Source organism: Choristoneura fumiferana, chromosome 18, assembly GCF_025370935.1.
Source record: "Choristoneura fumiferana chromosome 18, NRCan_CFum_1, whole genome shotgun sequence".
NCBI lineage: Eukaryota > Metazoa > Arthropoda > Insecta > Lepidoptera > Tortricidae > Choristoneura > Choristoneura fumiferana.
In genome coordinates, this window is record NC_133489.1 from 4,630,008 (window position 1) to 4,657,414 (window position 27,407).

General features: G+C 38.2%; 2 protein-coding genes and 1 pseudogene across 3 annotated transcripts in view; all 3 read left to right on the plus strand.

Annotated features, from left to right (window-relative positions):
- The window catches only part of LOC141437549 (acyl-coenzyme A oxidase 1-like), a 67,723-nt gene that overhangs the window by 5,761 nt on the left and 34,555 nt on the right, over positions 1-27,407 (plus strand). The window lies entirely within an intron of this gene.
- On the plus strand, positions 2,048-27,404 carry eIF2Bdelta (eukaryotic translation initiation factor 2B subunit delta). 2 transcript variants are annotated; one of them, XM_074100979.1, is made up of 10 exons: positions 16,476-16,505; positions 17,477-18,316; positions 19,446-19,598; positions 19,906-20,036; positions 20,243-20,342; positions 21,328-21,507; positions 22,970-23,097; positions 24,273-24,450; positions 25,507-25,687; positions 26,529-27,404. In XM_074100979.1, exons 1-10 carry the CDS (start codon positions 16,491-16,493, stop codon positions 26,732-26,734), a joined length of 2,112 nt encoding a protein of 703 aa, XP_073957080.1. In that variant the 5' UTR covers positions 16,476-16,490; the 3' UTR covers positions 26,735-27,404. The 2 variants fall into 2 exon arrangements, 1 of the variants encoding a protein (XP_073957080.1); XR_012452399.1 differs by lacking the exons at positions 16,476-16,505; positions 19,446-19,598; positions 19,906-20,036; ... (4 more) ...; positions 25,507-25,687; positions 26,529-27,404 and adding exons at positions 2,048-5,327; positions 5,423-5,536 and having other exon boundaries at positions 17,477-17,552.
- LOC141437550 (N-acetylgalactosamine kinase pseudogene) lies at positions 9,874-12,747 on the plus strand (annotated as a pseudogene).

Below are 27,407 nucleotides of genomic sequence, written 5' to 3' on the forward strand. Positions count from 1 at the left end.
GGAAAGCTGGATGTCGAGGTAAAAGAGTACACATCGAAATCCACAGCCCCGAAATTGCACTTGATAGAAGGTGCCTATGCCTTCAGTTAGAAGGGAGGGGGTCTGTACTAATATTGAATGTGCTCTTAATGAAGCTGATTATTCAAACCCAAAGATAATAGTGAACATTTGGCAACTGCAAGATTACCTAAACTAGAACTACCTAAATTCAATGGGGACCGCCTAAGATGGAGTGAATTTTGGTAGATTTACTACAAATATACATGAGAAAATATTTCGCCCGCTGACAAGCTAAGCGTATTTTTAGTGAGCTGTTTGGAGGGGTGGTTTAGAAGGAGTGGCCGGTCTAGCAATAACGGGTAACAACTATCCTATAGCCATAGACAGTTTGAAAGAAGATTTGGGGCAGATGATGTTCTAAATGATGCCACTATTTCTGCTTAAATAAGGCCCCTAAAAGCGGAATATAGCGCAATCAGCTGCAGACGGACTCTAGACGAAGTGGAACGTCACCTTAGAGTACTGGCGAAACTGGGCGAACCAATAAATGGTAACCACCTGAGAGCTACAATATTAAGTAAGTTTCCAGAGAAGGTGATCCATGAGTACCTAACTAGGTTAGACCCATAAAATGACATGTCAACATTAGAGAGGGTCTACAAAGGATAATACTAGCGATGGAAAGCTCTGTTAGTGATCTTACAACAACTACCCACACCATGAAAGCGCTTCATATGCGAACTGAAAGACCAGCAATACGCGGTGGCGACGCAATTTTGGGTGTGAAGCATCATCCAACATATTCCAAGCGTGAAAAGGGACAAGAAAACCGTAAAGGAAAGGCGACTATCACCGGGATGCACCAATAAATAAAAAAAGAAGAACCATGCTTATTTTGTAATATGAATAATCATCATAGTGCGGATTGCAGAAAATTTGACACGATTGAGGCACGTAAGAAGAAGCTGGTGGGCAGGTGTTTTAAATGTTTAAGAAATAATCATCAGGCGGAGCAATGTAAAAGGGATGTGACCTGTTTCCGTTGTGGTGGAGGCCATTTGCAGCTGCTGTGTACAAAGGCTAAAGGTGAGCGCCCGCAGTATACAAGCAATCCCTTGGTAGATAGCAAATGCTATGTAACAAATATTAACAATGTTACATATTTACAGACGGCAGTAATACAAGCGAAAAACCCCAACAAAGATTATAAGCGGACTTGCAGACTGATATTGGACAGTGGCAGCCAGAGGAGCTATATAACAGCAAAGAAATCATCTATCCTACAACTTGTTCCAGATAGCCAAGACAATCTTTTAGTATATACATTTGGAGCAGTCAACCCAAAGGAAATGTCAAGTCCATCAGCAGACATCACCATCATAACCAAACGTGGGATTACAAAGGATATAAGGGTGAACATTGTTCCTCACATCACAGACAGTTTACCCATAGCTCAAGTAAACAATCCTCATATAGATCTACCTGCTGATGATGACTCTGTTGGAGAAACTATTGATCTGTTGATTGGAAACGACTACTGTACTAGCTTTATGCGAAATTCAAGGATAAAATTAGCAAATGATTTATATGCTCTGGACTCAGACTTTGGCTACGTACTCTCTGGTAGAGTTGTTGAGGAAGAACATACAACACCTAATAATACACTGGCTGTAAACACATACTGCCAATGTCATGTCACAAGTTGTCCATACTTCACTGAGCCCGACCTGCCTTTGAGGAATATAGACGTAAAATTTCTATGGTCATTAGAAAATATCGGTATTACTGACTCCCCTAAGGTAACCAGAGAAGAAGAAGCAGTCCGGCACTTTAACGATACAGTGAAATATCACAACGACCGGTACCAAGTTAAATGGCCTTGGATCCATTACCCTCCGGACTTACCAACGAACTTTGGTCTGGCTCTAGGACGCCTAAAAAGTATACTGAAGAGGAACAATATGGTGACTACACGAGAATACGACTCTATTCTGAAAGAACAACTGGAACTGGGAATAATAGAAATCGTTAACCAAGGGCAGATAGGACTGATCATCCCATACACTACTTACCTCATCATATGGTGAAACAGCAGGGTAAGCCAGGTAGAATTGTCTACGACGCCTCTGCAAAGACTTCTGGACATAAAAGCCTCAATGAATGCCTTTATAGCGGCCCATCTATGCTCGAAGACTTAACCGCTCTACTGATAAAGTTTCGTACTAAGAAAATTGCACTGCTAGCAGACGTAGAGAAAGCCTTCTTACAAGTGGCGCTTCAAGAGGAAGATCGCGATGTCACGAGGTTCCTGTGGGTAAAAGACATAGGAAAGGCACTGAATGACGAGAATCTACTGTGCCTACGCTTTTGTAGAGTACCCTTTGGAATAATATCGAGTCCATTCTTACTGACGGCTACAATTAGATATCACTTGAGCCATTCTAATGAAACACTATTGAAGACAATAGCGGAAAGGTGTTACGTCGATAATCTGGTAACCGGCGCTAATTCAACAGAGGAGGCCACACAGATCTTCGATCAAACCCGATCAGCATTCGGACAATTATCCATGAATATTAGAGACTGGATTTCTAACGATGAACAGTTCATGGAGTTGACCCCTAAAACACTCCGTGCCAATCAAGGTGATAATGTAAAGGTGCTTGGGTTAAACTGGAATGTCAAGGAAGACAAGCTGAAGCTGAAGGTTACGCAAAGTCACTTTAATATGGACACACCAGTGGACACTAAGAGAAGAGTATTGCGAGCCTTAGCACGGATATACGACCCATGTGGATTTGTGTGTCCACTCATTTTGTCAATGAAACTTATCTTCCAAAACCTCTGTGAGATGAAGGTGAAGTGGGATACAAAACTACCTACGGATCTAACTCAGTCAATATCAAAGACACTGGAAAAATTGAACATCATAACGAACATTGAGATACCAAGATACATCGGATCGGACACAGCAGACACCCCTGTAAGATACCATCTGCATTGTTTTACAGACGCGTCAAAAAATGCCTACGCAGCAGTGGTGTACCTGAAAGCGATAAATGAAGAAGAAAGCACAGTTTCATTTGTAATGGCAAAGTCTAGGATATCGCAGACCAATGATAAAGAGGAATTAAAAATCCCTAAACTAGAATTGCTTGGGTTTTTAATTGGCAGTAGACTCTTAAAGTACCTGAGACAAAATCTAGACCTCTCTGTGGAAAAGGAATTCCTGTGGACAGATAGTTTAGTGGTACTTAGCTGGATGAAGTCAAATAAACTGCTTCCCCCGTTCGTCTCTAATAGAGTGAAAGAAATTAAGCAGAACCATCCTCACACAGAAATGTGCTATGTACACACTAAGTCGAACCCAGCTGATATTGCAACAAGACCAGAATTGTTTGAAGAAAAAATTAAACTGTGGTTCAGCGGCCCAGAATTCCTACAGAAGAACGAACACAGCTGGCCCGAAAACAGATGCTATGAGACACATACGACTTTCCTTTCAGTCGGGGAGGGCCAGGGCGGAAGCCCAGGAAATCCTGAAATAAATGACGAAGAAATGGAGGATGTAAGACTGGAAAAACCCATGCAGTGTGAGTACACGGGCGAACATACAGAGTTCACCGACACCGACATACATCCAGAGAATGATAATATAGCCAAAGCTACGACCGAGATAAAGAAATTGCAGGCACAACACTTTCCAGATGAGCTCAGTGGAAAGAAGACCCACTTATCAAGAAATTTGGATCTCTTTTTAGACGTGGACGGACTCCTCAGATGTCGTGGTCGTATGTCAAATACGACTTGGAGCTATGACATGAAATACCCAATTCTACTCCCAAAAAACTGCGAATTCACAAATGAAATTATAAAGGAGACCCATGAGAGGAATTATCACGTGGGAGCGTCACATACGCTGAACTTCATCAGACAAAAATACTGGATTCCACAGGAAAACCCCAGGTGCTAAAAGTGATCCAGAAGTGCCCACAATGCATCAAACACGGAGGGGGACCTTATAGACTACCGGCCGCACCAGCATTACCACCAGAGAGGGTAAATTATAATAGCCCGTTTACTTATACGGGAGTAGACTATTTAGGACCCCTTTTTATCAACACAGCGATAGGCAAGGAGAAGAGATGGGTAGCGCTATTTACATGTCTGACGATTCGTGCTATCCATCTCGAAATTGTTAAAGATTTATCAGCTGAGGAGTGTCTCTTGGCAATACGACGATTCGCAGCAAACAGAGCTATACCTAAGAAACTGTACTCCGACAATACGACTTGTTTCAAGCTGGTGTCCGAAGTGATACAAAAACCATACTGTATTGAGAACAATATTTCTTGGAAGTTCATACCAGAACTGGCGCCATGGCACGGAGGTTACTATGAGAGACTCATGGCGCTAGTGAAGCACTGCCTGAAGAGGACCTTGGAAAAGCACTCACTCAACGACAGCAATTTACTCACTATCTTAAAGGAAATAGAAGCTGTCCTCAACACGAGACCGTTAACAAAGGTCGGTCCAGAGATAGATCATGTCCTAAGGCCCGTAGACTTTTTGAATCTAGGGAAATGTCTGTCAATGAAGCCATCAGCGGTAGAAGTACCAATAGAGGGTACGGTAACCAAGGCCGACCTAATTACAAGTTGGAAGAGAGGGCTCAGAATCCTAGAAGAATTTAAGAAAATGTTTTCTAACCAATATTTGGCGAGCCTTCGGGAAAGATATAAACATACACCCAAGCAACCCAGAGTCAAGTCAAACCGCACGCCGAAGGTAGGAGACCTTGTCCAGATTAAATCTGACCTAAAGAACAGACAGCTATGGAAGGTTGGAAGAATTGACTCGTTAAGTGAGGGTCATGATGGGGAGTGCAGAGCTGCTAGAGTTAACGTGGGCGACTCTATTCTCACTCGTTCCATCGGACATCTTTACCCTCTAGAGGTGGATGGAACGTCACCAGAAATGGCTATAGAAACCGAAGCGGAAGAGACAGAATCACTTGCATCAAGCCATCCGGTGGATGTTGAGGAACAAGAACAAAGCGTAGCCGACCAGGTTAATGAACCTCGTACTCAGACAGCTGAAGAATTAAGCACTTCAGAGGATGTGACGGTCACTAGTGCTGATGAGCTTCCACTACTTAAGGATCTCCCAGTGGAGGCAGAGGAAAGGAGTAAGAGAGCTGCAGCCGTTCGCGCCAGGGACAAAATCCTTGAGTGGACGCGTCACTTGCTCACCTTACTCAATTGACATCTCACCTTTTTCTCCTCTTGGGAGTGTCGCGCACAGCGCGAGTCGCCATGTAAAAGTTGGTAAGTGTCAACTCTAGTAATGTCAATTTATCTCCTTTGTAATATGGTAACACTGATTTTGTTTTTGACTAACTTGTATGTTGGCACTATGGTAGATGGCGCGCGTAAGTGCACGGGGAAGGTTGATAAAAGGCGCGTGTGACGCGAATGAGTGAGAAACGAAGTTGGCGTGTTATAAAAGAGGATAAAGCCGAAGTTCCTTCCTAAGGGTGAGTTTTTGCACTGTTCTATTATTATGTCGATCGTTGTGATATGGGTCCATAGAATGATGACGAGGCTCAACTAGAGAACTTAGTTATGAGTGTCCTACCTTGCGATACTATGCACTGTCAGTAATCAAGGACATTGTACATTGAGCCCGTTGCTTACTGGATGTGTGACCCGGCAGCACACTGGCGCGGTCGACTATTGATGGAGCAACCGAGGCAGGACTATTGGGGAAGGTGGAGGTCCTCGTGAGGACAACGTCCTCGCGTCCGGCAGGTGTGTTTGCAATCACCAGGGTACGAGAAGTACTCAGACCGGAGCTAGTCGACCGTAGCTTACATCCCGGACCTACTAGGTAGTAGATGTGCAAGCAACAAGTAGTTGTGGCGAGTGAATGTGACCGTTGCGGTCACACTGGGGCCCCCAAGAAATGTGCGATTAGATACCGAGCCACGCTCGGCTGTTCTATAACTTGTATGCAAGGAGAAATACTTAGAAGGTCCGGTGGAATATATGCTATTGTATAATCACAAAGGGAAGTGACACTATCCCGATAGATGAAGGTGTAATGTATGGTATTATTTGCCATACACCCGGTCGACTCATCCTTCTATGCTCATACACAATCTAGGAGATGACTTTGTCGCCAGGTTTCCGTTAAGAAATCCTGACCATTCATTGTGTGTACTATGTTAACGTTATTGGTGGCGACAAATGTCGCCAAAAACGTTAGCCTTCTTGTCAAAAGCTAGGTATAAAAGACTAAAGAAAAGATAGGTGGCCTTGGTGGGCAATTAATTTTGAAATAGTTTACCTTTGTGATTTGTGCATATATTATCAGAAAAGAAAATTATACAGTTTATCGAAGGAAGGTTACCGCTATTCACCTACAAGCAAATATTTGTTTTCTATCTCACTTTCTGAAATTGTGTAGTCCATGGCAAAGTTTTAAAGCTATCTCGAACATTGCGACAATTTAACGGGAATTTTGATTTCTTAACCCAGCCGAGACCCAGCACAATCAAATTAATTATTGCTTTAACCTTTGGTAAGTATGCCGAAGGTATTCAAAAAGAAAGAAAAAAGTAGAAGAAAGTTGGATGTGGCTTTGACAGAGTCTTTTTTACGTACAAAGTGACAAATCTTTGTTTATTTGGTAATGCATCCACCTGACACCAGTTATACAGCATGTTCCATTAAGCTTAAGCACCCACCTTGAGTAAAGTATTGAATGTCAAATATGATTATTCAATTTAACTACATAATTCCGTAGTTTCCAGGATCCTTTGTTAATTTTTCAGTTATTTTTAGTATAATTGTACAAATATTACCCTGATAAAAGACTTGAAAGTCGTTTATTAAACCTTCTCGAAAATGTAGGCTGTAACATTGTATGGAATTAAATTACTGCCCTCCTGGCAAGGGAGTAATATTGTATGAAAATCCATTTAACACTGTTTTTTTTTAATTACTAGATGAAGTTGGCAAGCAAATGATTTAATCCTACTAATATTTTTTATTATGCGAAAGTTTGTTCTCATGACCGAGTGTGTACTATTTCTTAATTCTTTCACGCTTAAACGGCAGAACGGATTTAGATCTAATTTACTTGCCTTCTGGAATAACAAATTAAGCTACTTTTATCCCAAAATTCCCACGTAAAATATCAAAATCGTAACATAACAACCAAGTCAAAAGATATTAAACTTTGCATGGGTGCTCTTCGTACAAACGTAAACGAAGGCCACGATGTAAGTTTTAGGAATTCTCGTGAAAATTTTCTACTTAAACTCCGAAATTTCAATTCGGTTGCCAGGACTAATGGTTTACGCAAGTGAATGCTAATTATAATTCATAGCTTAGTTGTAATTCTAATATATTCTAGTCTAGACATTCACGAATCAAGTTGCTTTGTACATGGCACCAGAAATTACCTATAACTATTATGTAATACCACTGCTTAATTAAACATTGTTATTATGTTTAAGACAATAACTCAATATTTAAGTTTAGTTAGACTATTGCATTACACTCTAAATTGCTTGTTTTCAGTTTTCAGTAAGTGTTATTACATTCAATAATTTACAACAGTAATTGAATGCGCCTATCAGCGACACATTTAGCTACAGTATATTTTATGTTATGTGCACAATGTAAGTTTGATAGTGGTCACAAGTGGTACTCCATTGCGTAGGTTTACCTACTTTTTACACACCTAAGTGATATGAACTGAACACTCCGATTAAACGGATATTAAGCAATAAATAATTATCTCGACATGTTGTTAATAGGTAGTTCGTTGTATGTACATACGTTCGTGGTATACTGTATATTTTGATATGCGGTAGTGTATGAGGCTTGTTTATAAACTTTGTTCTTTACCCGTGGCTTCGCTCACAACATAGTCATTACATCCGATGAAATGAAATTTCAGAATTTCATATTATGGCATTCTTCGTGATCTTTATTTGTTTCCCATAAAGGATATCCATGCCAAATTTCATGTCTTTAGATTTAACCGTTAAGATTGTCATGATTCCCGTATGAATATCGGGACACAAAATACTAGTCTATGTGTTTTGTAAAGGGGCTCCTAGACGGGCCATATTTTCACTGCAATATGTGGCCGGCAACTATTGGTGTCCCTGTCTAACATGTGAGTAAGTGAGGGACACCAATAGTTGCCGGCCACAAATTGCAGTGAAAATATAGCCCGTCTAGGAGCCCCTTAATAGTCTGTGTTATTTCCAAGAACTACCTATACTTATTTATCAGATACATAACAAATTTCATTCAAATCCGTTACGCCGTTCTAGCGTGAAAGTGATACAAACACACAATTTAACATCCTTCCTTAGTCAATTACTTAATCGAAAATAAAAACTGAAACATGGATGCACTGAAAAACCAGAAAAAGAGACCAGCGCTGGGAATCGAACCCAGGTCCTCAGCAGAGATGATTTTCCCAGAGATAAAACCAAGCTAGATCGATTACACTTTACTACCGATTACACCTACATACCAAATTTCCACGAAGTCGTTGGAGCCGTTTTAGTAGTTGAGGAACTGCATGAACACACATTTCTTGCATAAACGTATAATAAGGTCGCGGGTAAACAAACTAATTATTTTGGTTCATTGAATTGATCTATGCAAAGTAACCTGCCTGTTTCAATAAATAGTGTACGTTCAGTTTTGATGTACACATCACTTGAGAGATAAAATATACATGTAGCTAAAAATATGAAAATAAAGCATTCAAAAACATGCTATAGCTTAAATATGCTCTAAAAAAACGAAATTAAACATTAAATACCAACGCCAAACCAATCAACTCATTATGTAATATAGTTTTTTTTATAATTCTATACCTAACCCTACCTGAACAGTACCATGACTGGCTGACTGATAGACAACACATAGCCACACACAACTACTGGTGCTAGAGACTTAAAATTTGGCATAGGTGGACCTAAAGTAATAAAGAGGTGCACTAGGGAAAGATTTTTAGAAAATCCCATTGTATAGGAAAATATCTCAACTTTGTTTGTTGGGGTCTGTGGTTGGGGGTAATCACTGAAACTACTGAGCCGATTTAAATAATTCTTTTACAAATAGATAGCTACCTACACTATCTCTGATTGACACATTTTTTTTAAATACAAAATTTCCGCAGAACAAAATTAATTGAATTCAATTTCGGGGCAGATTTTCCAAATTCTTTCAATTATAGAAAGCTACAACGTGTCTCTCAGCGTGAACTATACAATTTCTCTGCATATATATAATCATATACTATATCGTGTATAAAGCGCGGGCAAAAGAAACGCGTAGTACTTTAACGTTTCCTAAAATTCCACCCCTGAATCAGCGAAACAGCTTTTCAACAGCTTTGACGAGTTATAATTACGTATGTAGGTTGATTTTTGAATTCCAAAATTTGCAACCTACAACGTGTCTGATTTGTATTTTCATGTAATCCTCCGAAAAATCAATCAAAACACGAAAAAGAGATAGCAAAAAATAAATGTATGTTACCCCAAATTTAACGCGAGCAAAGCCGCGGGCAAAAGCTAGTTTCATAATAAAATTAAACTATACATACTGATACTGATACAAGTATGTCATGAAAAAAAAATGGATCATAAAATAAAGTATTTATAGCGGAACGGATTAGACTATATTCCAAAGCAATTACATTCATTTTGGTATGTATTTTAAAATAATATATCATGATTTGCGCACATGCAATTCAAAACGTAGGTAGGTATTATATTACAGACAAAAGAAGTATAAAAAATCAAAATCATTTATTTAAACAGCTGTAAAACTGTAAATAAGTCACAAAATGCGAGAACTGCGGCTAACTATAGCATACCTGTCTACGGTCATAGTCATACGAGAATTAAGAGCTAAGTGAATACCTACTAGTTTTGATAACATGTTTACTGTCCTCTAACTGTAAATTCGACTCGCACCATCAGCCGGGCAAGAAGCGCAATGAAGACGTCATCCAGTTGATGTGTATTAGGCCTACTTTTAGGTTATGTTATTTAAGTACAGTTTTATTATTATAACAAGAGCTCTTTATAACCAGATAAGGTTAAATTACTTTGCTATTTTTAAAGCGTTATCTACGAAGCCGTACAAATTTTGTTCATAGTTTACGCGATTCGTACGTAAATTTCTTAGAACTCAGACGACCAACCTTGTTGCGATTTGCGAACAATCAACCGCAACTTCTCGATAACAATTGTGATTCTACATTCTACCTACTCGGGTAACAAATGCAGAGTGAAGTTTGCAGTTCAGTGGCGGTAAATCCTACTACTTACCTACTCTACTGATAAAAATATTTTTCAGAAATCAGTTCTAATATCGCAGCGCTGCGGTTCAGTTGGGTTCAGTCGTTTATAGTTTCGACAAAATAATGTCAGCGGAAATGGGGAATGAAATAAAGTGCGATACTGTACCAATCATTAGTAACACGCCTTGTGACGAGAGAATAAATAGTTTATCGTGTCTTTTTGAAGAGGAATTCGGAACAAAGCCTTCATTTTATGTAAGAGTACCGGGCCGTGTAAATATTATTGGTGAACATATTGATTACTGTGGCTACCCAGTGTTGCCCATGGCATTAGAACAAGATATTTTAATTGCGGCAAGCTTAATACAAGAACCAGAACTGCATCTAAGAAATGTCAACAGCAAATACAAAAGTTTTGATACAAAACTCACAACTTTTGAAGACATTGTGATAACGCCGGATGTCAATGGGAAACCGTTTTGGTACAGTTATATATTGTGTGGAATTAAGGGAGCTTTGGAGTATTTACACAATAAGATGAATAAGGGCTTGCAACTTTATATTGATGGAAACATTCCTCCTGCCTCAGGCCTCTCCAGCTCGTCTGCCCTTGTAAGTGCAGCTTGTCTGTCATTTCTTCATGCTCAAAATATTTCTTTGAGCAAAACTGAGATTGCCGCATTATGTGCTTCTAGCGAAAGATACATTGGTACTCAAGGAGGAGGAATGGATCAAGCCATTGCGTTCCTTGCCGAGAAATTGTCTGCTCAATACATAACATTCCAACCACTTCAGGCTACATCAGTTGGGCTTCCCGAGGATGCTGTTTTTGTCGTAGCACATAGTTTAGCAGAAGCAAATAAAGCTGCCACCAACGATTTTAATCGGCGTGTTATAGAATGTCGGCTTGCAGCCCAAATATTAACGGCTCTAAATGGTATTCCAGAGGATAAGAAAATTATTACTCTCAGTGAAGCACAGAAAAAAATTGGGAAAAGCTTAAAAGACATGATACGGCTGGTCTGTGATAATTTGCCGAAAGAATACTACTCTAAATCAGAAGTTTGTGACATTTTAAATATAAACGAAGATGAATTAGAAAATTTGTATCTTACACCCAATACAAAACATTTAACTGAATTTAAACTGAGACAGCGTGCTTTACACGTGTATGAAGAAGCAATGAGAGTAGAAGATTTCCGTTATATTTGTATGAATTTAACAAGCAATGGAAAAACAAACAGCACAAACGGGCACGATACCAACGGATTGACTGAATACACTCTTGAAGATACTTTATCTATTTTAGGGAAACTAATGTCAGGAAGTCACGAAAGTCTCAAAAATCTGTACGAGTGTTCGCATGAAAACTTAGATCGAATAGTTGAAATATCTCGCGAATTGGGAGTACATGCTCGTTTAACTGGAGCCGGTTGGGGAGGTTGTGTTGTTGCACTATGTCCAAAGAAAATCTTGGAGAAATATATTGAAATACTGAAAGAAGAATTTTACGATAAGCACTGCAAAATTGATAAGAATAATGCGAATGCTTATGTTTTCGCAACAGCTCCGAACCACGGGGCTGTTGTTTATCTTAATGAATAGTAGTTTCATAATCATAATGTGTATGATTTTAAACTAAGTTTTATTTGAATAACATTTCAAATGCATTTTTGGTGCCAATTATTACTGATTAAGGTTAGTTTTAAGCATTTTAATTACATCAGAACCCTTACCATCAATTTTTGTTGTTAAGATAGGTAGTTTTGTTGTAAACAATAATGTTGCTAAAATTATCTACCTCTTCTTTATATTCCGCAGTACGATATTTCTCCTTCGCATGTTTATTAAGTGGTTCTAATCTTACGTACAAGATAATTATATTTTTATTTGTTTTTTTTTATTTTTATGGAAATATTTGGTAGAAAAATTACAAACGTATTTATAATATAAGAGTAATCTGCTCTCAGTGGCATTTTGTCATCCTGTCTCTAAATAATATGAAAATACATACATACGCTAGAAAAAATCAGACCATGATTAGCTAGCCAGTTGAATAAGCGATAATACTTAAGTTTTTTTAGCATTAGAAAAAGGGTTTTTTAAATATTATATTATTATTATTACATATTTGCCACGACTCATTTTTCTAGTGTTTTTCAATAAAAATACACGTCAAGATAGCTTACCTTCTTTCTCATGCTAAAAAAAAAGGAGTATCATGAGTTAGGTACAACAGCGAGACCGCTGTTTATTATAGATATTAGAATCTTGATATATGTATTATCTTTTAACTGTAGTAATCTAATAGGGGAATATAAATGTGGAAATTAATCATTATTACTCATTCATATACACTTTAGTTCAATTGCCTGTGTAGAAATAATTAAAAAAATGTGGCAATGATCTCATTATTTCATTTTAGCCCTTTCGTCGATCAACTTCGTAGACATAACGTCACTACTTAAAAAAAAAATAACTCAAAAAGATAATTATTCCCAGTGAACTTTATAAACACTACGTCAAGGTTGAATTTTGTTGACATATTCATTTTACATACGAGATTTTTTCAAAGTAATGACGATAATGAATACTTAGATAAGTATATAGCTAATGCGTGTGCTAATATTAATGGGCGTTGTTTAGACTTAGTTATGACTAACGCGCAGTGTACCGTAGTCGCTTCTCCCGCTCCACTCACCGCTGAAGATCCTCACCACAAGGCGTTAGAAATCTCCTTGACTTTGTCGTTTTATTCATATTTTCCACTACTTACACCTTATGAGTCGTTAAAGCCTTTATTCTTTCTTGGGGACTATGAGAAAATTCGTGGGGAACTATCTGATATTGATTGGTCCTGCTTACACAAAAAAGCAAAAACGCGCAGTTCATAAAAGTTGGAAAATGTATGGTAATCCTCAAGATGATTTAGAATTTGTGTTCTTGAGGAAGAAAGAGCATAAGCTGGAGACCGAATGTCACAATAATTTTCTCTCTTGCCGAAAATAAAATTCATAGTTGTCCCTCCCATTTCTGGTCCTTCAAGAAATCTAAGTTTTCTTCTAATAGTATGCCCGATAACATGTCTTATAAACAGGAAACTTCTAGTGATGGTAATATTATAAGTAACTTTTTTAATGATTATTTTAATTCGGTTTTATTGATGTTCCTTCCAGTGCTGTTGATCTTTCACCCTCATTGCACAACAAGATACAATTATTGACTTATGCTCTGTCCACATCACAGAGGACATTGTTTTCAAATTATTAAATGGAGTGAATGTTAATAAAGGGAGTGGTACTGATAAAATTCACCCACTATTTATTAAATCTTGTGCTCGTGAGCTAACGATGCCGCTAACAATAATTTTCCAAAAGTCCATATCAAGTGGCCACTTTCCTACTCTTTGGAAAAATGCTTTAATTAAGTACACCAATTTTAAAAGTGGTGACCCACATCTTGTTACAAACTACTGGGGTATCAGTAAGCTAAATATATTTGGTAAATTATTATTATTATATAAATTATCAGGCAGGTAGTTGCAAGCAACTGATAGGTGCCTGTATCTAGCTGTTCCTTGGTCAAGTAACTTAACAAATTATGGCTGCATTTTGTCAACATATTTCACAATATCAACATGGTTTCTGTCAAGGTAGGAGTGTGGACTTTGTTTTACAGAATTTATCTTAAATAAAATTTCTTCTGGTTGGCAGGTGGATGCGGTGTATACAGACTTTTCAAAATGTTTCGATAGAATTAACCATAATTGGCTGATTACTAAACTTCAGAAGCTCGGTATGCACGGGGAAATACTTAGATGGGTCAAATCTTATTTAACTAATCGAAATCAGGCAGTTGCTCTAAAGGGTTTTACATCTGGGTTTCTTCCTATCCCTTCTGGAGTCCCCCAGGGGTCTCACCTGGGTCCACTTTTTTTTGTTCTTTTTGTAAACGACATAGCTACATGTTTCCGAAATTCAGGGCATATAATTTACGCTGACGATACCAAAATTTATAAAGCTGTCGCCACTCATGCTGATTGCCACTATTTGCAGCAGGATTTTGATAATTTCTTTAACTATTGTTCTAATAATCACCTGTACTTGAATACCGGTAAGTGTTTTGTTATTAGCGATCCAATTATATTTGATTATGTCTTAAATGATAAATGTTTAACCCGTGTCGTGTGTCCTCCATCAGAGATTTGTGTGTCACCATGGACTCCCAATTGAATTTTATAACTCATATAAACAATATTTGTAAACGAGCTTACAAAAATCTGGGAATGATACTTAGAATGTTAGAATAGGTAAACCGTTCAAGCGTCCACAGACCCTTAAGATTTTATTTTACTCATTTGTCAGAAGTATTTAAGAATTTGCTTCTGTTTGGACTCCTCTGTACCAAATTCATATTGATCGGTTAGAGAGTATTCAAAGTATTTTCCTAAAGTCAGCAGAGTGACTGGTAAACATTTTGATAATTCAATAAAATCTTCAAAATATTTCGATTTCCTTTCAGTCAAAAATAGGCGTCTTTATCTAGATTTGATATTCTTTTTCAAAATCTAAAAAATTGAAATTAGGTGCCAGATCTCTTAGAAAGTATAAGTTTTAATATTCCATGTCCCTCCTTGCGTCCTCGAAGATTGTTCCATGTCAGTTTTGCTCGTACTAACTACACTAAACACACTTTTTTCAGACGAGTTCCTCGGTTAATTAATGAACAATTGTATGATATTGACCCATTTGCGAGTTCGCTTGTTACTCTCAAGAAATTAGTCAGGCAACATTTTGTATAGTGTTTTTATCAACATTTATCTTTCACCAAACCTGTTTTGTTTTTTTTTATTTTATTTAAGTGCTCACATTAGTTTTAAATAACTTTTAGTACCTATGAATATTAATGAACCTCGAGATCTTTATATTGTTTTTGGTTTACCTGTATACTCATTGATGTACGTACGACTGTATGTGTTCTTAAAATAATAAATAAAATAGCTATTGTCGTATTTTATGTGTGTGTGTGTGTTGTACTCCTTCACGCTAAAACGGCTGTACGGGTTTGAAGGATATTTGGTACGTAGGTAGCTGGACATCTGGAATATCACAGGCTACTTTTTAATTTTTATCCAGATATTCCCACGGGATCGGGATAAAATCTCAAATCTCATCCGCTCGGTATACATAGTCATGAAATATTGCATTGTTGTTTATATTATAATACAACATCAATAAAATAATTGCATTACGACACGATGCATTTTTTTTATTATGTATTAAGGACATATAGTACTATTTTGCTGACGTTTATGCTTTGAGTATAGTACAATACTTAAAGCGTTTATGGATTCAGATAAAAGAAAAAACGTAATCTTAAATCAGCTGGAGCCCATTTAGGAACAAGAACAAGAGATAAAAATATATTTATATTTTTAGCATCATGCTGTATATGAATCGCGGCATTTTTCGCAGTAAGGTACGTTAAAATTTGCCATGTGCAGAAAAATTGTTTAGATATTGTAATTCTTAAATTATAATTAAGAAAATAATGTCTTAGCGGTTTATATTACTCGAAATGAGGATTAAAACTTAATAAATGTTATAGAGTACAACTCATTTTATTTATTATAACTAATCTCTTTTTTCACAACACATTAAACATATTTTTTGTTCTGATTCAGTACCCTGAATAAATATTAAATATTTTAGGACTTACAATAGTTAGAATCCGTGAATCCGTATTGAAAAGTAGCTTAATTAATATAAATCTTGTAAAGAATGAAAACACAACACACAACACAACAACTTGCTACTGTCATGTTCAAATGACAACTTGATGTTGAATTGACTTTGACATTTGCAGAGGTACTTATACTTATTCTTATTTTTTTCAATGTTTTTTTGGGTATTTCTTTCAAATAAACACAATAATATTAGTTACTTGAATACTCAATCTAGTAACCTTGCATTTCAGGTTCCACGGTACATTAAATATTAGTGATATTACCAGTCTGATTGTCATAAAAAGAGGTTAGTAACAGAAGTTCGGAGCAACTCATATTATACTTTCTTGTATTATTAAATGAGGTATTATTTGTGAATTTCTCTCATGTAAACTTGTTTTATAGCTTACTGAGGATTGCAGCTATGGTTTTGTCCAAGGTATTTCATTGCAATGGCTATGATGTGTCACGGTTTTTGAGGTTATGACACCTTTAATAATTTCAAAGTATTTTGTCTGTAACCCTGTGATACTTTGATAAAAAGAAATACAAATCGTGTAATATACCTGTTATTATTGTGTTTAACAATTCTTTTATATCACATTTAAAATATCTTACCTGTGTTGTGTACTCTGTAGTTTTAGTATTTTTTATTGTTATATCAAATTCAATCTGTCCTAATATTTTTACTAAAAATTGCATTAGTGGAAAATAGAGTTTATAAGAAGTAGATGTTAATAATAATTGTCTTGTATGTTGACAGTTAAAGCTGGTTTTTGTTTATTTTGTTGTATATTGTTATGAATGTTGCAATGATATTACATCATTTCTTCTATCTGATGTTTAAATTGGTGTTGAAAAATCACTTGATAAGATTGCTTTTACCTAAATTATACTGCAATCAATATTGTTAAAGGTTTTCCATTTCCAACACAATCACTATAATGTTGCACCCATGGTTGCACCATACTATAGGTATCAGCAGTAAGACTGGATTTGTCTAATATTAAAATTGGACTTACTACTGATATGATTCTGGCAAAATTGTCCCATTTGATAGATTTGGCATACTTTTTAATGTCCAAAACTGATTACGCATAACAGGTTTCGTCTAATTTATTTACGCCGAATCTTAAACTTGTCGAAATTTAGTTCGGCATAATTCTTTATAAGCCGAATAATGGTTTACCCAAATTTATTTTAGCATAATATTGACATGGCCGAATTTTCGTTGTTGTATTCTATGTATATCCATTATATTACTTCCAACATTTTCTACGTTTACATAATAATAATACATAAGCCTGTCCTGATTGTTCCAATATTTTTTAGGCACATCACATCATAAATAGTTGTCCATATCTTTACCAATTATGATACATTTTACTCATACAAAGCATGTATGTACAGACCAACTCCGAGGGCAGCCCAGAAGTAGCCTCCCCGGAGCTGACTACAGCACAGAAGCGGCGCATCAGGCGCAAGAAGCTTCACGCAGCGCGCACAGCTACGTCCTCCATAAACCAACAAACCATCAACTTCATTGACAGCATCCGGCGTGACATCTCCTTCCTACAAGCCACCAACAGCTCCCTTGTACTCGAAATAGATCCTTTACCAATTAAAACTAAATGTAAAGGTGAAAACATAAACAAGCCAGCAAATCCCAAAGCTGTAACAGATTTAGGTACTAGAACAATGTCATCAACAGAGAAATCTCGAGAAGAGGTCAAAGCAGCCAGGGAAGCTAAGAAATTGGCCAAGCAAAAAGGAAAGAAAGTTAATGAAAATGTCAAAGTTCAAGAAACAATTGAGGTAAAAGTTACAGACAAAACACAAGTTGGTGTTAAGAAAGTAAGCCCTGTTAAAGGCAAAGATGAAGTGGATAAGGCTGTTCCACTAGAAACCAAGGAAACTATAGGAAAAGATAAAATTGCGGGTGGTAAACCAGAAGAGTTAGGAAAAGACGTTAAAGTAGATGTAATTGAACCAGTTGAAAAACCAGTTAATGAAGTTAAAGCAACTACAGATGTAGAAATTAAGTCTAAAGAGCAAATTTTAGCAGAAAGAGCTGCTAAGAAAGCTGCAAAACAGAATAAGAAGAAGAGTTCAGAAGGTGATGCTCCCAAAGTTGATGAAAACATGACTGTAAAAGATGTGGTGAATACATTGAAAGATATTGTTAATGTAGCCAAAGAAGTCCAAGATGTCACTGCCAAAGTGCAGGCTATACATCTGGAAGTTAACAAGGTAAATAATACTATTGTATCAATAATAAAACCTATACAAAAAAAAAATAGAATTTGTATAATTCATTCCATAATGAGCATTTGTATTTTGCATTGGATTTCATGCTTCAGAGCCCCATCTAGGTAAAGTTATTTCTTGATGCAAGTAAAAACATAATCTAAAAAGATTAACCCTTAATAAGGCCCAATATATTGGAGCATACTACAACAGAATGCTGCTTTTGATTCTGTTGTAGTATGCTATCGAATAAATACCTGAAAAAGGATATTTTTAAAGCTAGTAGTATTTTCAATAATAACAATCAATAGTGTAACTTATTACTAAAACAATAAGGTTGAATTTCCAAATCAATGCATGTGGTCGCTAAATCGCCTTTACCTTATTAAGGGTTAGGGATGTGTTTCACCACTCCTTGGTGACTTTTATGCGACAGACAGAGACAGCATCACATTTATCAATGAGTGGTGAAACAAGCCCTAAGACTAATAGAATAGTGTCTCATTTAAGGGCTGGCGTGTCAATGAATTATTAGTTTTTCGTCAGTCTAATATTCAATGTGTAAAAAATTAAAATAAGTATCACCAACACCATACTGTTATGCATTTCAAACTTTACAAATTTAGTTGCATTTTTGTTAGTTTTTCTCGATTATTCTATAAAAATTGAATGAAAATTAATAATGTTGTCTGATAGAACACTTCTTAATATATAAGTTAATGTGTCTACTCCAATAATTATTCGTTATAGACTTTTATTTTCTTTAAAAACCGGCCATAAACATTGATTCGTTTTTAAGGTAAATATAAAAGTTTATCTCGAATAATTATTGGAGTAGACACATTAACTTATATATTAAGAAGTGTTCTATCACAGAACATTTTTCATTTTCATTCAATGTTTATGAAATAATCGAGAAAAACTAACAAAAATGCAACATTGCCAGCTCAGCAGGTATAAACGCTCTTAAAGACACCGGGTATCCTTTCATTTCACCAAAAACATTTTTACTTGTTTTGACAGTAGTGAGTCATGACCCAGAGCACGACCATACCCTAACCCAACCATTGGCATGCAAGTTCCCAATAGCAATGATATTTTTAGCTTTGGTTAAAGTACGTCTCGCCAACAGCCTGAAGAGTCTAGCAAAAGCAAAGCTGAGCTGAAAGCGGAGCGCCGCGCGAAGCAAGAAGCGCAGAGAGCGGCCAAGCAGGCGGCGCAGAAGCCCGCGGAGAAACCTAAGGAGCCCCCACCCAAAGCTGCAACCCCAGCAGCTAAGGATAAGGTATTGCCTGGTCAAATTGGGTCAATATGTGTCATGTGACACGTGGGATATTGCTAGATGTAGTTAGGATCATGAGGTCTGTTAGACGTGTTTGTATTGTACACGCGTCTGCCCCAAGCGCATGTTTGGCTTATGGCACCGGAGGTGGCGAGTGTTCCGCTTGGGCTAAAACTCGGTCAGACTAAAGATCGATTTTTCATCCCCGAAAACTCCATCGAAATCTTTGGAGCTGTTTCCGATATCCCCCAAATACATGGTGGTTGCTCGTTTAAATTAAAGGTGATAACTGTATGCATTTGTTTTTCAGGAAAAGTCACCTAAGCCAAAAACATTAGATCGTGCCAAATCCAAGCCCCAAGTGCAGAGGGTTAATTGGTTCCAACACCTGTACGAAGAGTCTGACAAGGAAGCTCTGCAAAAAATCGCTATAAATTCCAAGTAAGCATCGTAAATTTGAGGAGATTAGCAAAACATAGAAAGATACAACGATAAAGACATAGTGATGGCAATTGCGACCTACTGATTTAAAAGTTATAATTGTACTTTTAATTATTCTGTGATACTTACCATTGCTAAAAATAATTCAATAATTGTCTTGGTTATTTTTGTTTTTCTATCACTTACTCTTGTATTGTTACTTGCAGTCTCCATCCCGCCATTTTAAAGTTAGGCGTGCAACTGTCATCGCGAGTAGTTACCGGTTCCAACGCCAGGTGTATCGCACTGCTCGACGCCCTAAAGAAGGTACTGTTGCAGCCGTAGTCGACCCAAGACGAACACTGTTTTATACATTACAGAATCTTAACATCATCTGACAAAACTTAAGTAAGATCAAAACTTTTGTCAGATGGTATTGAGTGATATCAAAACTTTGTCAGATGGTATTGAGTGTCACCAAAACTTTTGTCAGATAGTGTTGGGTCACATCAAAACTTTTGTCAGATTGTATTGAGTGACACCAAAACTTTTGTCAGATAGTGTTCGGTTGGGTCACATCAAAACTTTTGTCAGATTGTATTGAGTGACACCAAAACTTTTGTCAGATAGTGTTGGGTCACATCAAAACTTTTGTCAGATGGTATTGAGTGACATCAAAACTTTTGTCAGATGATATTATTCGACATCAAAATGTTTGTTCGATAGAGTTGAGTCCCATCAAAACTTGTCAAATGGCGATGTGTGCATCGAAACTTCGATCAGATAATGTTGAGTCACTTCAATACTTTAGATCAGGGTTTCTCAAAGTGGGGTACGCGAACCTCTAGGGGTTCGCTATTCGACGGTAGGGGGTTCGCGACAAGGTTTACGTGATGGTGGCTGCAAGACTGGCAAGATGATTAAGATTGGTTTTTGGAGTCTTTTTGTATTTTTTATTTCAACTCCAAATTTGTTAAGTACTTATTTGTTTGTTATTTGTTGTTGTTTGTTTCGGTTAATATTTTCGTTGGCAAAACCCTATATTTGTTACCTTTTATTGAAATAAATAATATACTTATATTATCATGATGATTGAAATAAAAAACTTAGTTTCTCCAACAGCCAGTTTTATTACTTTGTTTGTTTAGGGGTTCGCTGTCGTCTATAAACTTTAACATGGGTACGTGGAGCCATAAGTTTGAGAAACCCTGCTTTAGATAAGTCGCGGAATCATTTCAAAACTTTGGTCAGATAATGTTGAGTCATATGAAAACTTTTGTTAGATAATGTTGATCACATTTTTTTTTGTCAGATGGTGTCAGATTACATCCTTCCGGCGCGCACGGAATACGCGCGCGGCTTGGAGGCCCACCTAGCGGCCAGCTTGGAGTATTTGTGGGCCATGCGACAACCGACCGCTTCGCAAACCAACGCGGTCAAGTTCTTTAGGCACCACCTCACACAGCTGCCGCACAACGTCGACGAGTTTGACGTGAGTCATTCTATTAACGCATTAAACGTTAATTTTTAACTTCCACCAGGGACCAAACTTTGTTTTGTTGATCGTAGTTGCCTAAGGTGCATCGGCCCCGGCCCAACCATTACTTTTCTCTTTCTCTTTTAAGGTCGTATACCACAGGGGAACGTACCGCGAGCACACGAGGTGGTTACCCGCCTCGCACCCCTTATCATCATCATCATCAAGATTATCATTATCATGTCAGCCGTAGGATGTCCATTGTTGGACATAGGCCTCCCCTATAGTATAGACCCCCATGCCCTTTGGAAGTGGCCTGTTTCCACCGTGTGAGCTTGCGGCTTTAACCAGGTTATTCGCCGGTCTCGTTGGTGGACGCATATTAGGTTGTATCAAAAATCAAAACAAAAAAAAGATGACGGGATGATTTTGCACGTTTTACGAAATATTGAAATCAGCGCTGGCACTAGCCCTTGATCAATGTAGAGCGAGATTGTTTATCCCGCTCCTCCGCCTCTCAAAAGGCGCCATCAAAATTTTGCTTTGCACAGGAATCTGGAAAATGGCGCCCCTTGCCTTCTGACGCATATAACTCGAGTCCAGAATTAGGCGAACCAACTTGACAGTTCATTACACGCAAATGTTGCCACAGTTACACCAGTGTTGTAATATATATATCGATATTTAAAAAAAAACTTAAAATCCATTTTTGAAAAAAACTCAATACGAAATAATAATGACTTTTTTTTGAAAGATTTCGAAAAAAAATTTGAACATCGCGCGGTAAGGACGCCATCCGCCATTTTGTTTTATTGATATTTTATATATTTCATGCCATCGGCTTGCTTGGAACTATTCCCGTTATTGTGAAATTTTCGTTACGTTATTATTTGTTGTTATCCTTTTTGTCGTTTTCAGGCCTAAAGCTATGAAAATAAAGTCCAAAAGTGACAAACATTTTCATTCCGCGTCTACACAAGGTTATATCGACAAATTTGTATCGACACATTCCTATGCCTATTTGTTTGCTATGTCTTGTAACATTTTCAGTTGTCAATCTAGTTCGCCTAATTTTGGGCTCGAGTATAGAGTGACCTCCTCTTGCTCTACCCCAGGGCGGATGCTGATCGAGATAAATAGACAGAGAGGGACGCTTCTTCCCAGCAGTGAGATACCTAATATGGTTCACTAATGTTTCGCAACTAACGTTTAGCAACCTGATTCATTTCGCAACTGTTTAATATTTCTGTAACTGTAAATATTTCAGGATTTTTATAAAACTAACCTAACCTAAAGGGTTCTACACGATGGCCCTGAAATAAATCCTGAAATATGTACAGTTTTAGAGTTTGCGAAATAAATCAGGTTACCAAACGTTAGTTGCGAAATGAATCCGGTTGCCACGCGTTAGTTGCGAAATGAACGGATACCACCTAATATGCTATTATAAAAAATACTGTCTTTGTGCTATTGGCAGGCTAAAAAGACGCTGCACGAAGAGATTGACCGCTACATCCGCGAGCAGATCGACATGGCCGGTGAAGCCATCAGCATCGCCGTCCGGAACAAGATCAACGACGGAGACAAAATACTCACCTACGGATGGTGAGGAGATTAGGAATTGAACAGTGGCCTTAGATGACAAACCTCGGTCTAGAGCTTAAAGTTTTCGCTTAATGCACTGTAAGGCGAAGGCTAGACAGACATATAATATAATATATACTTTAATCCATGAATATGATAAATATATTGATGCATTCCATTTTACTCAGTGAGTACTCACGCAATATACGCAGCGAGGTGCGTTTACATACTAATATCAATATCTATTTACAATGGCTAATACTTGTTGTTGTTGTTGTTTCTTTAAAAAAATATGGCTCTGTCCATCGGAGGACAATTTTGCCAGTGTCTAGTAGTTTTTGCCGTTGTACGGTAAAAAATTCTAGAAAAAAATATGAGAGGTAATGGTGGATGAACGATGATAATTTATCTCCGGCTAATACTTATTTACAATTAATAATTTCGTCAAAGGGTACGGTAGACTCGAACGAAATGCACATCAAATTGAAGAGCGTAAAAAATTAGTCAATCCGAGTCGACAACTTGTAGGCGGAAAATTCGGATTATCGAGTATTTTCAATATAAACTTGAATAAATTACTAAGTATATAATGGCGTTGCGAAGTAAACATGTCAAAGTCATCACATCAAAGTGGCGTTAGTGTCACGTTATCACGTGTCACAGGTGTCACAGGTTTGCATTTCGTTCTCCATTGTGACCTTTTAAGGGTCCCGCACACGGTACGATTCGTCGATTTTCATCAGATCGATCGTACAGACGAATCGTTCCGTATATGGGGCCCTTTAGGTCTAATTTCTTTGATTATGAGACAGAGACATCATAGTTATTTGGGCAAGTAAGATTTAGGAGAAATATCTACTAGAGAAATACCGATACGTACGTTAGCTGTGAAAGTACGTTTGTGATAATATTAAGGCTGGGAATATACGTCAGATTTTTCGATAAGTTGGTACGACAGTCTTTACACTGGCAAAAAATGTTTTTCAAACATGTTATTATGAGTCTAACATTTTACCCGAGCGAAGCCGGGTTTTCATCTAGTTTACAAAAATATTACGTCAATCTAATTTCAAATGTCCCGCATACAGATGCCGTTTTTTTCGTGCGGCGACGCGTGGCAAAGGTCTAGCGCCAATCAGCCACCGACAGAAAGAGGTTTTTTTTTAAATCCGTTTATAATATTTATTTATTTTTAGTTCATCTCTAATCGAGCGGATACTCCGCGACGCGTGGGACGCAGGCGTCAAGTTCGAGACGTTCGTGGTCGGCAACCGTGTGCACGCGCACGGCCGCGAGATGTTGCGGCGGCTCGAGGCGCGCGGCCTGCCCTGCACGTACCTGGACATCACCGGCGTCAGCTATATCATGCAGACGGTGAGGAAGGACCACGGGCCGGCCCGAAACATGTAGATAAGTTGCAAAAAAGTGTGCGAATTGGGTTATAAGGTATATAAATCGGGAAGCTTATTGAGAATTTAGGGTCATTGCACACGGGCCCACTAGGTGGACTGACATCGTGAGAATTGCGGGTAACCGGTGGATGCAAGTGGCGAGTTGTCGTTCATTGTGGCGTTCTAAGGCTTTGTTCAGCAGTGGACGTCTTCCGGCTGATGATGATGATGATGATGCACACGGGCCACTGGTTACAAACACAAAACGCGGCCACCGACATATTTCCTTTAGTTTTCATAAATTTTATACGCGTCAATTTGTAGCGTGGAGCGTCAACCCGTGTGCGGCGAGCCTATGTAAAGTCTATGAAAACGAATGGAAATATGCCAGTGGCCCGTGTGTGGCGACCCTACAATGCGATTAATGCGTTAATTTTTTTTTTTATTTGTGTCGCTTTTTCTTTAAGCAACAATATACATTCTCAAAAATGACCGTAAAAGTTGACATTATTCTTTACATATCAGAAGGTGAAGTGCATAGTTTATGGTCAGCGAAAAATTAAAAAGTTAAAACGATTGCAGGCGCGCTGCTCAACAATAATGAATTAGCGCGCCGCAATCAAACACTTTTTTTTTAAAGTTAAAAAAGAGCCATGGAAATGTTAGCACAAGTCGTATACAGCAAGTCTAATAATGGCCGGTATCAGATATTTTGTTGGAACTCCGGACTTTTTCTATTAGGTCTGAAATTAGCTTGTGGTTTATCGGTGGAAATTTACACCTGCAGTTTATTTTTAATGAAAAAGGCGGGAAAGCATAGAAAAATATAATAAAATTAAATTTATAATAGGTATATTTTGAGAAATTTATTCTATTTCAGAATTATTCAACATTTTTGAGAAAATATTTATATTAGTCTCGGCTGGAATAGCAATTGCTGGCTTCGTATTAGTTAACGGACTCGCAAGCTCGTTTTAATACTCATACTCAGCCAGCATTGCCTACTTCCAGCTACGACAATAATCTACTATTGTTACAGATAAGCAAAGTGATAGTGGGCGCGCAAGCTCTGTTGGCGGACGGGTCGGTGCGCGGCGCGCTCGGCACCGCGCAGACGGCTCTGCTGGCGCGCGCGCGAAACGTGCCCGTGCTGGTCGCCTGCGAGACGCACAAGGTGTCCGCGCGCGTGCAGGCCGCCGCCGCAGACCACAACGAGCTGGGTCAGTAGCGAGTAGCGGCTACTGCCTGTATGAGGGCAAGGGGCAAGGCACACAACCACTGGCTCCATACGAGTGCGGCAACAAGCTACTGGCTGTATAGGAGTGCGGCACGCAGCTACTGGCTTTATAAGAGTACAGAAAACAACTACTGGATGTATAAGATTACAGCCAACAGCTAGTGGCTGTACAAGGGTACGGCACGCAGCTACTGGCTGTATAAGAGTACAGCAAACAGTTACTAGCTGTATAAGGGTGTAGTTCACAACTACTGGCTGTATAAAATTACAGCAAACAGCTACTGGCTGTATAGGAGTGCGGCACGCAGCTACTGGCTGTATAAGAGTACAGCATCAGCTACTGGCTGTATAGGAGTGCGGCACGCAGCTACTGGCTGTATAAGAGTACAGCAACAGCTACTGGCTGTAGGGTGCAGTACACAACTACTGGCTGTTTAAGATTACAGCAAACAGCTACTGATCGTATAGGAGTGCGGCACGCAGCTACTGGCTGTATAAGAGTACAGCATCAGCTACTGGCTGTATAAGAGTACAGCAACAGCTACTGGCTGTAGGGTGCAGTACACAACTACTGGCTGTTTAAGATTACAGCAAACAACCAGTGGCTGTACAAGGGTACAGCACGAAGCTTGGTTGTATTGTATAAAGGTGCGGCACGCAGTACATTTACATATTAAATATGTTATTAAGACATCAAAAATATCTATAAACCTTTATGCGACTAACAATAAGGTCTTTGTACACATGTATATGATGCTATGGCTGTATAGACATCAATGCCCTTGTACGTATTCAATTAATCATAACAATATTTCCCATTGCAGGTGATCCCGACGACTTGATAGACAAGTCGGACCCGAACTCCCCGCTCAAGGACTGGAGGTCCAACTGTAACCTTACGCCGCTCAACCTGATGTATGACGTCACGCCGCCCAGCCTGGTCACCGCCGTCGTCACCGAACTGGCCATCTTGCCCTGCACTAGCGCCCCTGTCGTGTTGCGGTTCAAACTTTCAGAGTATGGCATATAAGTTTATATTGACAAGGACCCTACATTTTGTCTCTGCATAGAAAATTTTGTTGTCTTTGTGACCTGTTTTTTATTATGCGGAAAACGAGCAAGCGGGTCATCTGATGGGAAATGATCACCATCGCCCATGAGTACCAACTAAACTCGGATATTGAATCCCATGCAGCACTAAGTTAATTTCTCAAACATATTGTATAAGTTAGAAAGGGTGAGAAGTTATTATATTATATAGCTATACTGCAAATATTAGCTAGCTTTATGTTAATTATGTATGTGCAAAAATATGACTTATACATTGTAAGTAAAAGAAATGTTGTTTCATTCCTTTTTGCCTTTGTTAATTTGTAAATATTTTGCTTGGAATTTAGCTCAAATGTTTTATTGTATTGTTGTCCATGTAAAACTATTTAAATTATTCTAAATGGGTTCAATAAACAGTAGACTGATACAGTAGATGATAGTGCATTATTTTTGTAACAATTTCAGCTTGTATAGCCCGTGACTCGTAAGTATAGTGCTGACCGGTAATTTCTGCACATATAACTTGCGCATGCTAACCAAGCCTGTACGCTGGCTACCCTGCCTGCCCCGCACATCATTTACTCTTTGTACTTTGGTGCGTCAACAGTTATCTATCGCTACACTTGTTTATGTGTCACAGGCTGTATGTAATT